The sequence below is a fragment of the Apiospora hydei genome (assembly GCF_038363865.1).
Source record: "Apiospora hydei strain CBS 114990 chromosome Unknown utg000004l_segment0_segment0, whole genome shotgun sequence".
Taxonomy (NCBI): Eukaryota; Fungi; Ascomycota; class Sordariomycetes; order Amphisphaeriales; family Apiosporaceae; genus Apiospora; species Apiospora hydei.
The window spans coordinates 1,150,822-1,164,838 of NW_027117363.1; the positions used below are offsets into that span (position 1 = coordinate 1,150,822).

Sequence of the window (14,017 nt, forward strand, 5' to 3'; positions counted from 1 at the left end):
TAGGATGGATATCTTGGCTAAGATGACTTTGGGATTCTAATTTCGCCCTTTATTTCAGTGATCAATCTACGAGTTACCATCCAACACCAGCCAATGACTTGGGCAATCATAGTTCCTCTTTTGGCCATATCTTGCCTTCTTGTCATGCCAATTACTCCGCTTCTTCATGCTTCCCTTAATCTCAAAGCACAAGACAAATCACTTACACTTTTCATCGTATCAGGATGTTGTATTCCCAAGTGTTGCTCTCTTCCTCTCAAAGCACGTCGGTTCAAATCTTCCGCCTCCGCGTACCTCTTCTGGCCTTGCAGTGAGTAACCGAGCCCATTCGTTCGCTGCTTCTTCTCTAGAAGGTTCTTGATCGTATAGGGACTGCAGGTGCGGTATTAACTGTCGGCATCTCGCCAGGTTTGGGAAGTCACCAGTAGGAAATTCCTTGGTTATCAAGCTGAGAAGCCTTTGCCTCCTCATTTCCTCATCGCCACACGAAGCCAACCAAGCTCTTGTACATCCCCACCAACAGCTACAGAGAAGAGATCCTCTTTGGGAACGACATGAATGAATCCAGAGACCGTCTTCGAAGGGGTGGAACCATTCAAGGAACTGGTACAACGCGACTTCTGCAACTCCTACCTCGCTATGCAGAGTTTAGAAAGGAAAGGAGCGGAAATCTAAGTAGCTGCAATACAGCCCCACGGGTTACTAAATAAAATACGTTGCTGCTTGAAACCACACCAGAACCTGAAATCATCAATAGGATAGACTATACTATATGATGAGGCGAGTAGAAGTCTATGGACTAAACCAAACAAACAGCTCCTTGAATTTGACACCCAAATAGGCAAGGAAATCGCCACCGTTGTATTCCGCGAAATGATAATAGGTTCCCTTCATATTCGAGTAGACGCCCAGTAATCGTCACATGACTCCGTTTCTGAGTCCACCAAAAGATGAACAGTTGAAGTTGTCAGCTGTTGTAATGTCGACGTCGGCAATACCTGAAATGTATGCCACGATATCACGACGGCCGAAACGAGCAGCGATCGACAGCAGAGTAGAACCATAGCGATCTGTCATGTTAGCGTTGTTCCAATGTTTTCCCAGTAATAACCCAAAAACCTCAACCGAAGCCTTTTCGATGGCGTAAAATAATGGTGGCCAGTTACAGTGGTCATTCAACCACGGATTGGCCTCATATTCAAGAAGCAGCCGTACTACCGCCTCATATCCACCCCAAGCGGCATACGACAGCGGAGTCCTACCAAACTGATCCCTCGAATCGACTTCGGCCTTATATTCAAGAAGCAGCCGTACCACCGCCTCATGTCTATCCCAAGCACCGCACGAGATCGGTGTCCAATCGTTCCCTCCCTTCGAATCGACCTCCGCCTTTTGCCGGAGGAGCTGCCGTACTACTTCTACATTCCCACTCTCAGCGGCGTACGATAGCGGCGTCCTGCTGAACTGATCCTTCGAGTCAACCTCGACATCCTGCTCAAGGAGGATTCGTACCACGTCCTCATGCCGGTCCTCAGCAGCAAACGAGAGTGGGGTCCTGCCTGCAAATTTTCCCGTGGCCCTCGAGTCGACTTCGGCCTTGTGTTCAAGGAGTAGCCGTACCACCGCCTCCTGTCCACCCCAAGCGGCATGCGAGAGCGGAGTTCTGTTAAACTTGTCCTTCAAATCGGCCTTCGCCTTATATTCAAGAAGCAGCCCTATGATCACCTCATGCTCACCCAAAACGGCAAATAAAAGCGGGGTCGTACCATTCTGATCGGCTGCGTCAACATTGGCCTTATGCTCAAGGAGCAGTCGTACCACTGCCTCGTCCCCATACTCAGCGGCAAAAGATAGCGGTGTTCTGCCTGCGTAGATGCCATCCATCTTATTGGAGTCGACCTCAGCCTTGTATTCAAGGAGGAGGTGTAATACTGCCTCATGCCCACCCCAGACAGCAAACAATACCGGGGTCCTGCCATCCTGATCGATCGAGTCGACCTCGGCCTTATGCTCAAGGAGTAGCCGTACCACTGTCTCGTCCCCGTTCTCAACCGCGATCGATAGCAGGGTCCTGCCGTCCTCATTCTTAAAGTTAACCTCTGCCTTATAATCAAGGAGTATGCACACCACGGCCTCATGCCCACCACAAGCAGCATATGATAGCGGTGTCCTGCCATCCTGATCTATCATGTCGACCTTCGCCTCATACCCTTTCTCAGGGGCGTACGACAGTGGTGTCCGGTTATTGTAGCTCATTCCATGCAAATTTTGACACTGTATCAAAACACTGACAGTGTCATGAAGCCCTAGGAGAGCGGCAAGATGCAGTCCGGTCATCTGCCTTGGGAACACTTGGCTATAGCCGTTATCGTTTAGCCATTTCGGTTTCGCTAGCAATCCTTGGACTGCAGCCTCGACCTTCGAATCATTTAATAAAAACGTGGGCCGGTATTGGGAGTGCAAGATCGAGCACGCGTGTTTTTCCCCAATGATTACTTGCGTAATCATATAATGGGTACGTAGAGAGTCGATTTTCAAAATCGAGGTCGTTTTCACAAGGGCCACTTTCAAAGACGTTGAATGCAAGGTAGGTAGTACACGTTTCAGCAATTGCGGATTGAGCATCCGGAAACCAGTCTGTCTGAGTCCGTTCGAAGTACTCCTGAGTCGTGTAATGAACCAGTCGTACGATGTCGCTCTCTTCGTCAATAGTGACTAGCCCGCAACATTTAGAGACCAAGTCCTGGAGATCAGGAAGATTGTCTTCGTCGAGGCCTGGCTCGTTTAACTCGACACCTAGCGCATGTTGAAGTTCAATCGTTTTCAGCGGCCTCTTTGCGCAAGTGATCCACGATAAAGTCTGGTGTGCGAGCATTGCCTCATCCGTGATTTGGCCATTGATCCGGGTCATCGCGTCGTGATATGCAGCATCATAGGCGTTTGAGCCCTTCGCAAGCTTTTCCAAAGCGGTACGGACAGCTTTAGGCGAACGTTTACCTCTTAGAGAATCGAGGTGTAACTGCGCAAGTAGGAACCTAGAGATATACACTGTTAGAGAATCCTAGGAGATAAGCAAAGGGGAGTCTACTGACATTCCATCTACACATTTCATAATACACTTCTTGATCTCAGCCTGGAGCTTGGGATCACGAGAAACGAAGCTTGGAAGGTGCGGAAGGTGGCCATTGAGATATGTACTAATATCACTTTCGCTGGCGCGAATCTCCACCTGTACTGCATCCACGAATTGGGCGGTGATCTCCGGTATGAAACGGGAAGTGATGAGGATATTGGCACCAAGACTGGCCTGCAGCCTTTTAAGCTCAAATATGAGCCGTGATCGGCAACCACCAGTTGCCAGACACTCATCAAGTGCATCGATGACGATGTAAACTCGAGAATATGCTGCCGCTACTGAATAAAAGAGTCCGACAGAGCTCGTCAGTCGATGGCCTGCTCCACTGCTCCTTATTTCGATCATAGAGATCTTTCACACTGCCGGGAAATGGAGACTGGCCCCGCGCCAGCTGTTTCAGAAGGCTGGCTATGAGGCTGTCGAGCGTCTGTTCATCGTTCCGTCGGAAATTGCAGTATACATAGCATATCCCAATAGAGCTGTCGCCGTGAAACGTGTTCTGCAGGTTCTCCACGATGATAGATGATAGGATTGTCTTTCCTGCGCCAGGAATACCTGGAAAAAACAGAGCTTCCTTCTTTGCCCCTACCCATTTCCGGTACTCTGGGGAATCCAGGAGCCATTGGCCTGTTCCTGGCTGCCTGCGACGAATGTAGTCTGACTGCTGGGCGGCGAAGTCGATTGGTGTTAGCCAGTCAAGGATTTCTTGATTTTCCTGCTGGTCTTGGCGTCTGGCCAGTTCGTCTTGTCCTTTCACCAACCTAACGACATTGTCTCTGGTAAAGCCTTCGCTGACGCGGCTCAATTGAGTAATGTTCGACGTGATGCGGGCTCGAAGGTCGCGTACGTCGGTAGGCTCCGACGTCAACCGTTGCCATGCTCGTCTTGTCCGTCCCTTCAGGCCCTTTGCTGATAATTCGAGACCCGAGTATTTAGTTAGCAGGTCTTGGCAATCTTTCAAGACATTCTGGCAGCTGTCGCGGATGCTGTGGAGTTCTTTTTCTTGGGCTTTGGTTATTGTATCATCTTCAGAGATGAAGACATTGACATCTTGAATGGCGTAGTCTAGATTCCTAATCCTAGAAACCAATCATGATTAGCATTGTTTATGTAAGAGGTTGCGAACAGTGCGTACTCCATGGAGATATCCTGGAATTGCTTTGGAGCGCCTACAAAATCTCTTCGTATTTTGTTGGCAAGCTCAATTACCGCCAGAAAATCGCCGACGCTGAACCCGAAACTCATATTGGCACCTGGGTTGTTGGAATGTTTTGACAGAAGATGCAAGACTGATGTATTCAATTATGATGATCAATAGCAAGCTGGTTGAAGGGCAGACTGAGGCGCAGGCAGCCTCGCAGGCAGCCTGCAAGGCATACTCTGTGGTAGCATAAACTACTGTGCTACTACGCGCCGCGTCGCTATTGGCGTGTTAGGCGATGGTTGATGGATGATGAAACAGATGGCTTTTGGTGAATTTATTTGCCAGTTCGGTGCCAACGAGTCTTGATCACTTGACATGGCAAGTGGGAAATAGGGGAACTCACCGTTAGTTTAGTTCCAGCGGGTAGCGCACTGTCCAACGCTTGTAATATGGATCTATGACAGATTCCTTTCATTCATGATATGTACACAATGAATGCTGTGGCACTGTTGAGATGTGAACTAGCTGGTGTTATGTTACAGCTTTAGGGAGAGAGCATTGTTCTAAGACCCAAATTTGGCAAGCGCGGCACTCCAATCCTCTACAGGTACACATGATGGTTCCTCTTATGCAATGAGTACATTGTCTACGCTACCGTCAATTGGCCCCGAATTGCTCGTCCCATATCGTGTGGTGAAGGTCTCACTAGCCGGCCTCACGAAAGCTGTCGCTATGCCACCACCCTATTAAAGCCGTCATCACCGCCAGAACAACTAAAACCCATTTCCCTGATCTTGAAGCGAGAAGCTCCACGAATCAAACTCTATATCTGCTAACTGTCGTTCCTCCGTAGGAATCTCTGTTGCAATCCCGTGCTCGTGAAATTCCGTGGTCAAGCAGTGTTCATTCCCGATGGTGCGTTGAGCGTTAATATCTGATTCGTACTCTTGTTTGTCGGCCAAGCTGTATCTGTATGGGAACATTGTTCGATATTGTAGACAGCCGACTTGACGTCGACAAAAGTTGCTGTCGATGCAAGAGCACGCCAAAGTCAAGGAATCGTATTCTTTGCCTGCAAGCAATTCTCATTCTTCATATTCGAACTATTTTCTGCAGCCGTCGAGTTGGGACGAAAATGCGTCTCGTGTTGCCCATGGCAGTGTTCGTTGTGCTCACCTCCAGGGGTATCAAACTCCATCAAGGAAATCCGTGCTTGCGAGCAATCACCGTGCCTGTGAGCAAGCGCGAGGCCTTTTCGCTTCGCATTGGGGATGTAGACGATAAGTCAAGCGAAAGCGCGGCGCACGAGCTGAAACAAACACCCCAACGGGGCCCTCAGGCGTATCACAGAAGTGTAGGAGCAGATTGAGGTTGGTGCTAGACTGGGTTTGCTTGCTGTTTGGTCGATCATCTGTTGGCAGGTCACAGTCCGTTGCAGCGGCAAGACGGGCAATTGAAACGGTCGGGAACAGGTTCTAACATGGCAGGAGTGTATCGAGGCGACGTGCTGGGGCTCTGGGTTGCAGCAGGCGAAGCCTATACGGCATCGATGTCGGTGGTCTTCGGTTCGAGGTTTGCCATCAAGCGGACGCGGTCGCAAGCCGTGACTCGCGCTTACGTGGATGCTACTGCAAGTCCAGCACTGAAATGCACGCGCGTACGAGGAGTCTGGGGAAGCGTGGGTCCGGTACATCGACATGATGGGCGGTACAAACGGATGGTTATCTAAGTTCATTGGGGCCATCCAGAATGAAGGCCAGGAAGAATCTCAGCGTTGTGTGAGATCTATTTTTTAATGTTGGCATCGGCTGATTGCTTGTCCCCGCGTTGTCAGTGGCCTACCAATCATTTCCCGCCGACTCACTGTGTCCCAGTGGCCCATTGCACCTCCGGGCGCTGGCCAATTGTTCTTGAAGGGGGCGGCCTGAAACCTGCTGTAGCGCTAATCGGTCAGCGTTCTTAATAGAAGCAAGAGAGAAATGGAGGGCCAGGAACGCATGCGGGGCACGCGCGGCTCTGACATATACCAGCCTCGAAAAGGCAGCCACCCAAGCAGCTATGAACCAAGATATGAGGACAGAGCAGATTTTCTATTCGAAAATCTCCTCATTAAACTGATGTTTCCATCGTAGCTCCTCCGGCGAAAATCCTAGAAACCCCGGCTGCGCACTCATATGCTGATACCAGTTCACCTCCAATGCTTCCCGTATATCAACATACTAGTCTAAAATGAATGCGGGGAAAGAGGCGGCCCGGTGGATCGTTCCCTAAGATCAGCCAAGTCGTGAGAATAAGCTCGTGATGATCTCCCCATGCGTGATTTGCCCTGGCAGAGCTTATGGAGCTTGCCAAGGTTTTACTGGCCCTTGCACAAAATAAAACACCAGCGAGGTCCTAGTGGATACTATGGGACCTTAGGGTATGAGGCAGACAGTAAGAGCCGTAGGTGACCAATCTTTTTCTCCTATTCGAATCGTTGTTTTGAAGGTTTCATTATTCTGCTTTCGCCTCGCGCTCTGCGACGTTCCTTTCGAGTGTCTGGTGTTCGAAGGTGACAGAGCTAGGCTTTCATTTTGGCCAGCGTGCTCGAATGCTGGCCAGTTTCTTGAACACTAGGATTGTATTAGTGCCAATGGCTGAGCCACTTTGTATCGCCGCCGCTTGGGCTTCTTCACAGCTAGATGGGCTCTCGTCTGGCGGATCCATTTCGTCATCAGCATTGTGACACTACCTCATGCTTGGCTGCCGTACCGACCTCCCAAGTCATCTGGCAGACGATTCCTTCAGGAACGGATATGTCCGTATTGACGTCGTGCTCACGCTCACGGTCAGCTGTATCTTCGTTTGGGCATCACTCTCATCATCCTTATCACCGTCGGCCTCATCGCCCTCGTTGCTTGCGCTCGTGTTATCGTTGTTGATTCCAATGACAGTAAGTTTATTGTATCATGACTAAATTGCGTCGTGGCGGCTAGAGTTTTCTCGGCGTAATATCCCCAAATCCATAGTGGACTTCGTGCTTGGCAGTTGCCGTCTCTCATGCTGCGATATCTCGTGTCTGACTGCATTTACTCCGCCAGTGCCAAAGCGCAGTCGCCATCATGGCCATCGGCACCGCGAATGCCCAGTTGACCCAAATCTTATTGGGAACCGCCCAGCCTGGCTTTGTATCGAAGTTGAAGAAGGACATACTGAAAACCGCCAAGACCAACGACAACGGAAGAAAGATAAGGGTAAGCGTGGCGATTGTCTTCGCCGAGGCGTTATCTTCCTGAGCAGCCTTGCCAGCGAAGACCCCAGCCAAACATGGCCAGCTTTTTCGTCTCGGCTTTCTATGTGACTTTCTATCTCGTGGAAATCCCGCGAGATCCTCTATGCTCTGCATCGTGTCCGGATGCTTCTCTCCCAGTACCTCCCGCCGTAGCGCCAGCACTTCCGAGTATATCTTTACCGCCTCGTCATGTCTCCCCTGCGCTTGGTATGTGGCTGCGAGATCCGCCATACTCTCAATCGTGTCCGGATGACGCTCCCCCAATAGCCTCTGCCGTAGTTGGAGCACTTCCATTCCCATGTGCTGGGCCTTGTCGTTCCTGCCCTGTGTATGGTAAGTCGTTGCGAGGGACGCCATGCTCTCGATCGTGTCTGGGTGCCTCGGTCCTAACACCTCCTGTCGCAGTTGTACCACTTCCATAGAGATCCTCTCATCTTCGTTATACCTCCCTTGCGCATGGTATGTCGCTGCGAGCGATGCCATGCTCTCGAGTGTGTCCGGATGAGCCCCCCCCCAGTACTTTTCGCCGTAGCTGCAACACTTTTACGGAAATATCCTCTGCCACACCATACCTCCGTTGCGCATGGTACGTCGCCGAGAGTGACGCCATGCTCCGAAGGGTGTCTGCATGCTCCACTCCCAGTACTTCTCGCCGTAGCTGCAGCGTATGCACTTTGATCTTCTCGGCCTTATCATACTGTCCCTGTGCGTGGAATGTGGTTGCGAGACCCGCCATGCCCTCAATTGTGTCAGGATGGTTATTTCCCAGAATCTCGCGCCGAAGCGCTAGTACTTTCAGATAAATCTCTTCAGCCTCTTCATACGTCGCTTGCGCATGGTATGTTGCCGCAAGATCCGCCAAACTCCCTATCGTGTCCGGATATTTCCTTCCCAATATTTCCTGTCGTAGCTGTAGCACTTTGAAAGAGAGCACTTTATCCTCCTTATATTTCCCCTGTGCGTGGTATGCTGCTGCGAGTGATGCCATGCTCTCGACTGTGTCTGGGTGCCTGTTCCCTAATGCCCTCCGGCGGAGGCTTAACGCTGTCTTGTCTACTAGCTCCCTTTCCCTCCATCTACCTCTATCGAGCAGGTATCCGGATGCCCGCATGAGCAGCGCTGCTACCGCCTCTTCGCCCTTGTGCAGCGCGGCCCATTCGCCTGCATATTGTGCATGGACCATGTCTCGAAGATGCTGTTCGAAACCTCCGATCCCCGATATCTGTCATGCTCTGATCTTCAAAGTGCCTTCCACCGCTTCTTCCTCTCCCGGATCTCTGACAAATACTTCTCAATCGGCATCGACGTTCTGTACATGTATGCCGCAGCCTGCGAAATAGCTAGCGGAAGATAACATAGCTCAGCGAGTAGCATATGGGTCGCCCCGGCCTCTTCCGCATCGATGTTCTTGTTCCTGGCCATCTGCATTAGTGTCTCTGCCTCTTGCGATGTCATGCGGTCCACATGAACAGCTCGCTGGCGGCCGACGAGACTGCTGGCTTGACTGTCGCGACTTGTCCAGAGTACCGTACCAGTCGGACCGCGTGGTAAATAGTCCAACAGGTTAACTTTCTGTGCAGTGGGTTGTGCGAGACGAATCCGCTGTGATGTCGGCCGCACGCCGAAAAGGGATAGGTTGTCTGCATTGTCAAGGACAAGCACCCATTTCGTGCTCGCTTCGATATGCTGCCTCACAGCTTGTAAGATGTTTTCGTCTTCTAAATCTTTCGACAGGCCGAGTCTTGTCGCGATCGCTTTGTTGTCTTGGATAAATGAGGTCTCGCTGTCGGCACGAACCCAGAAAACCGAACACATCGGATCTGCACATCGATTATAGGCGTACTGTAGTGCGACTTGGGTTTTTCTGCGTGTATTAGTGGTGAAGTCTACAGGAGGGGAGGGTATCTAACCCGGATCCACCCAAGCCCCATAGGGCTGCACTATGATAGTTGGAGGACGCGGGTAGCAGACGATCGAGCTCGCGGGTGATATGGGGCCGCTCCACGAACTCCTCGTTGGGCGGGAAAGGGAAAAAAGCGACAGATGGGAGGACCTGCATTATTCTTGAGTTAGTCTTGCTTGTGGAGTGACTTTTGGGTCTAGGCCTCTTACTTCTGGGTTCATTGTAATTGACGGTGAAAGTGCCTTGATTGTGGACACCGGCGATGATGTTGCGACCGGTGATCGCCTCGTAGCGTGTCGGCGAGGCCATGTTGCGTGCATACGTGGACTCATTCGACCTGTATGTACATGAAACTCTGAGGCAAGTGCTGTTCATGAACTGAAGTTGAGGAGATTGATGCTGCTAAGCCTGGTGAGGCTCTGGAATGGATTGCCCGCACGTGATGGGGCTGAGTTTCGTTCAGCCGCAGTCTACTATTCGTGTCCTACAGCCCATCACTGAGGCAATCAGCAACATAAAGTTAACTGCGGCCACCACTGCCACGGCCTTCTTCTCTACCAGAATGCCCGAACTCAATCCAGACGTCTACACCGTGGCATGGATTGCCCCCTCGAGATTGAGGCGCAGGCAGCCTTACACATGATGGATCAGCAACACCGCGGCCGATTCCCTATGGGCCGCGGTGACGACTACGTGTTTCATGCCGGTGACATCTTTGGCCACAACATCATCATTGCGACGCTGCCGGCGGGCCAAGAGTACGGCACCGGCTCGGCGGCGGCGCTGGCAAGCCAGGTCAAGAGGTTCTTTCCCAATCTTTGGTTTGGCCTGCTCGTTGGCGTTGCGGCGGGTCTTCCGAGCCTGTCGCGCACCCCGCCGCGCGATATCCGACTGGGCGACGTGCTCGTTGCCCTCCCGGAGGGCGAGAGTGCAGGCCTTGTCGCTTATGAGCTGGGGAAGGAAACTACGGAAGACGGCTTCCAGCCGCTACGCCTTGGCCATGTCCTGGCCACGACCGAGACGGTCATCCGATCTGCCATCGGCAGCATTAAGCTCCGTGCGCCCAACGACGCGCCGCTCTTCTTGGACTACTACGAGGCCATGAAAGACAGAGATCACGAGCTAGGGACGTTTTCGGATCCCGGCCAGGAACACGACAAGCTCTACATGACAGGAGAGGATGGGATGGAGAGGGTAGTAGACCGACCAATGCGGCCCGCCGAGAGGCGGACCCGAGTGTGGTACGGGCCCATCGGCTCGGGCGAAAAGCTGATGAAGAACGCGCGCAAGAGGGACGAGCTGCGAGACAGATATAACCTGATTGGCCTCGAGATGGAGGCGGCCGGGACGATGAACCGCATCCCCGTCGGCGTGATCCGAGGCGTGTGCGACTACGGGGATGTGCACAAAAACAAGGCGTGGCAGCCGTATGCTGCCGCGATGGCGGCCGCGTATGCCAAGGCTGTCCTGGCGCAGATTCCGGCGAAACACATTGCCGTCGCGGAGGAGCCCGCGCCCTCCCAGACGAGCCATCCGCAGTCTGTATTTAACGGGCCGATCACTGGTCGAAATGTGATTGCGGGGATGTCGACGAATGGGACAGCAAACATGAACTTTTCGTAGGTCGCTGGAACGGGCAGCGGCTGAAGGTGGTAATGGAGACGTGGGATTGTAACGCGGGGTGGAAACCTAGATAGCCTTCCACAGTAACCTACTAGGCACAATACTGGGTTAGCTTGCCTCACCCATGCCAATGGATGGGGTCCCTGCTTTCAGCTAAAAGTATCGATTCCTTCGCTCGTTGTATCTCTGCATAAAAATTCACAGTGACGGATGATATCAAGGGGCTGCCCAGATTAAAGAACGAGCCCAAGCAACCAGCACTGGCAAGGAATCTCGGAGTGTAGCGTAAGCTACCACCAGCGGTACGTAGAGTGTACTTGCTGAGCCTCACCTCTCGGCACGCGATCCTGCTTTCGTGTCCCCAGTTCCACAGTGTTGGTCGCAAATAAGCCTGAACTCAAAGCCATGCTAGACGTAGATGAAGCAGGGTCGAATCTGACCTGTTTGATTGTCACCTGTTCGTGGAGTGCAGGATGTAAACGAAAGTCACCTCTGATTTGATGGTAGCGCATACAACGAAGCCACGCCGCGTCGGGGACAGCCGTCAGCCGCACAGCCTTGTTGCGTTCGCCGCGGTTTAGCAGACCTCAACATAAACATTGCTACTGCAGATAGTTTGTTGGTAGTCGACTCACATCCACCGACTCACATCCACATGAATTAACGCGTACAAGTCAAGAGGCTAAGATAACCCCACCAAGTTCGTTTGGGCCGATTACTGCCCGTCACGCCCTAGCAGGGAACCAATTCTCCGGCCCTACAAACATTCATTTCAATGGAGTAAAGGTGACCGCGCCATCACGCAACGTAGAACGCAAAGGCTAACCTCAGAGAGACCCCGTCCAACCCGACCTGCCCCAGGCCTGCCGCTACATTCCGTTCCCGCCCAACGATGACCTTGTGCATCGGAGCGACATCACCGACGCGCTCACGCGACTCCTTCCGGCGTCCGCTGCGTACCAAAACGCTGCCCTTTGGGGCCTCGGCGGGTCCGGGTATGGCTGATCCTTCCTCACGGAACGCCTGCGACTAACGAATGCAGCAAAACCCAGATCGCTCTTGCCTACGCGTATAGCCGATGTCGCGACCCGAACTGCTCTGTCTTCTGGGTACATGCAGATACCGAGACCTCGCTCGCACAAGACTATAAATCGATCGCAGCCAGGCTCGGCCTGCCGCCAGAGTTGGAAGGCGAAGACCTCTTGCAGGCCGTGCGCCAGCAGATCGAAGCGGGCACAAACTGGGTCCTCGTCCTCGATAACGCCGATGACCTAGCGCTATTCAACGTTGGACGCGCGACGCAGCAAAGCTATACAGCGCAGGCGTCTACTTATGGATCAACTCTCCACAATGCTGTACCGCGCGGTCCTCATGGAACAATTTTATGGACAAGTCGCGACCAGCAGATCGCCGGCAGCCTCGTGGGCGCACGGCAAGCAGTCCACATCGTGCAGATGACGGCGCAAGAAGCGACAACATTACTGGAAACAGTCAGGAATGAAGAAACAAAGGAAGAGGAGCGAGAAGACGTCCAGAGGCTGTTAGATGAGTTGGGCTGTCTCCCGCTTCCCATTTCGCAGGCTGCAGCATACATCCGGCGGACGTCAACCTCCATTGCAGCATATTTGTCGGAAATTCAGAAGCGAAAGAAGCGGCGAAAGCTGCTGAGGAGGTCTGAATACGACCGACACCGACGGCCAGAAGTGTCCAACAGTGTACTCGAAACGTGGGATATCTCGGTCGATCATCTTCGGGGAGAACAAGATGACGTACGACATTTTGCACGTTCTTGCTTATCTCGATAACCAACAGATCCCCTTGCATCTGATTCGAGAAGCAGCTCGGCTTGCGGAAGGAACGCCTGTAAAACTCAAACGCAGTGGCGGAGATGGCACTCGCTCGAGTGAGAGCGAGGAAGAGGAAGATGGCGACAGCGACAGCGACAGCGACGGCGACGATTATATTCTTGAGGCCATCACGCGACTGCGCGAGTTCTCGTTCCTTAGTATACGCGAGCCAGGCGCCGGTGCTTCACGTGCATATGAGATGCACAAGCTGGTGCAAGAAGCTGCTCGGTATCGTTTAGAGAAAGACAAAGCAGCGTACTTTGCACGGGCTGCCTTCAAGGTTGTGGATAATCTCTTTCCCGATAGCCGGCGGGGGACTTGGCTGGAATGCGAAGAATATCTGGTTCACGCACAACATGCCGGCGAATGGGCTGCGCTATATAAGGGAGAAGAGGAGGTAGCGGCACTATTAACGCGGGTATCCCAATACCTGTACGATAGAGGTAGATGGAGGGAGAAGGAGCCAGTAGATAAGACAACATTGAGTCTTCGTACTAAGGTGCTGGGAGAGAAGCATCCGGACACGATCGAGAGCATGGCGTCACTCGCAGTGACATACCACAACCAGGGAGGTATGACGAGGCGGAGAAGATCTTAGTGGAAGTGCTAGGGCTACGGCGGGAGGTGCTAGGAGAGAAGCATCCGGACACGATCAGGAGCATAGCGGACTTGGCAAGGGCCAAGTGAATCTAACCATCGCCGAGAGCAAAACAACCAGGCAACCCCTCTATAAAAACTTATAACGCAAAATTTATTTAATATGCTGTTCTATTTTAATGAGTTAAGAGTTGGATGAATTAATTAGAAGTTTTTATTTATTTTATGCATTTAGGCGACTATTGTGCCTATAGATAATAAAAGAATAAAAACATAGTAGGGGCTGAAAGTGCCGCGTGAGAATAACGCGTCCTGTATGAAAATTATGGAGGAGCCGGTGAGCGTTGCCTTTGACGCTTTATGTGTAACGGGGGAATAGCCTAAGGAAATCCTTAGATTAAGTGGTTAGTTCTGGAAACTAGTCTTTAGTTAGTAATGATTAAAATTATGTAATATAAAACGATAGTTTCCATTAAATTAAGCTAAAGTTAAGAAG

The 14,017-nt window shown here is 51.9% G+C and overlaps 3 protein-coding genes across 3 annotated transcripts; 1 reads left to right on the forward strand and 2 right to left on the reverse strand.

The window, feature by feature from the left end:
* Positions 1–918: 918 nt before the first annotated feature.
* Positions 919–4,381, reverse strand: PG997_002882 (uncharacterized protein; the record flags this gene model as incomplete). The annotated part of the gene is given in 5 exon segments (XM_066807197.1): positions 919–2,495; positions 2,566–3,035; positions 3,093–3,414; positions 3,434–4,215; positions 4,272–4,381. 5 exon segments carry the CDS (start codon positions 4,379–4,381, stop codon positions 919–921), a joined length of 3,261 nt encoding a protein of 1,086 aa, XP_066670815.1.
* Positions 4,382–7,317: 2,936 nt separating this feature from the next.
* Positions 7,318–8,734, reverse strand: PG997_002883 (uncharacterized protein; the record flags this gene model as incomplete). The annotated part of the gene is made up of 2 exons (XM_066807198.1): positions 7,318–8,083; positions 8,124–8,734. The coding sequence occupies 2 exons, from the start codon at positions 8,732–8,734 to the stop codon at positions 7,318–7,320; spliced, it is 1,377 nt and encodes a 458-aa protein (XP_066670816.1).
* Positions 8,735–10,015: 1,281 nt separating this feature from the next.
* On the forward strand, positions 10,016–13,522 carry PG997_002884 (purine and uridine phosphorylase; the record flags this gene model as incomplete). The annotated part of the gene is made up of 5 exons (XM_066807199.1): positions 10,016–11,073; positions 11,443–11,534; positions 11,913–12,072; positions 12,120–12,846; positions 12,890–13,522. Coding segments are annotated over 5 exons (2,670 nt in total), but the record flags the coding sequence as incomplete, so codon positions are not given.
* Between the last annotated feature and the right edge of the window lie 495 nt (positions 13,523–14,017).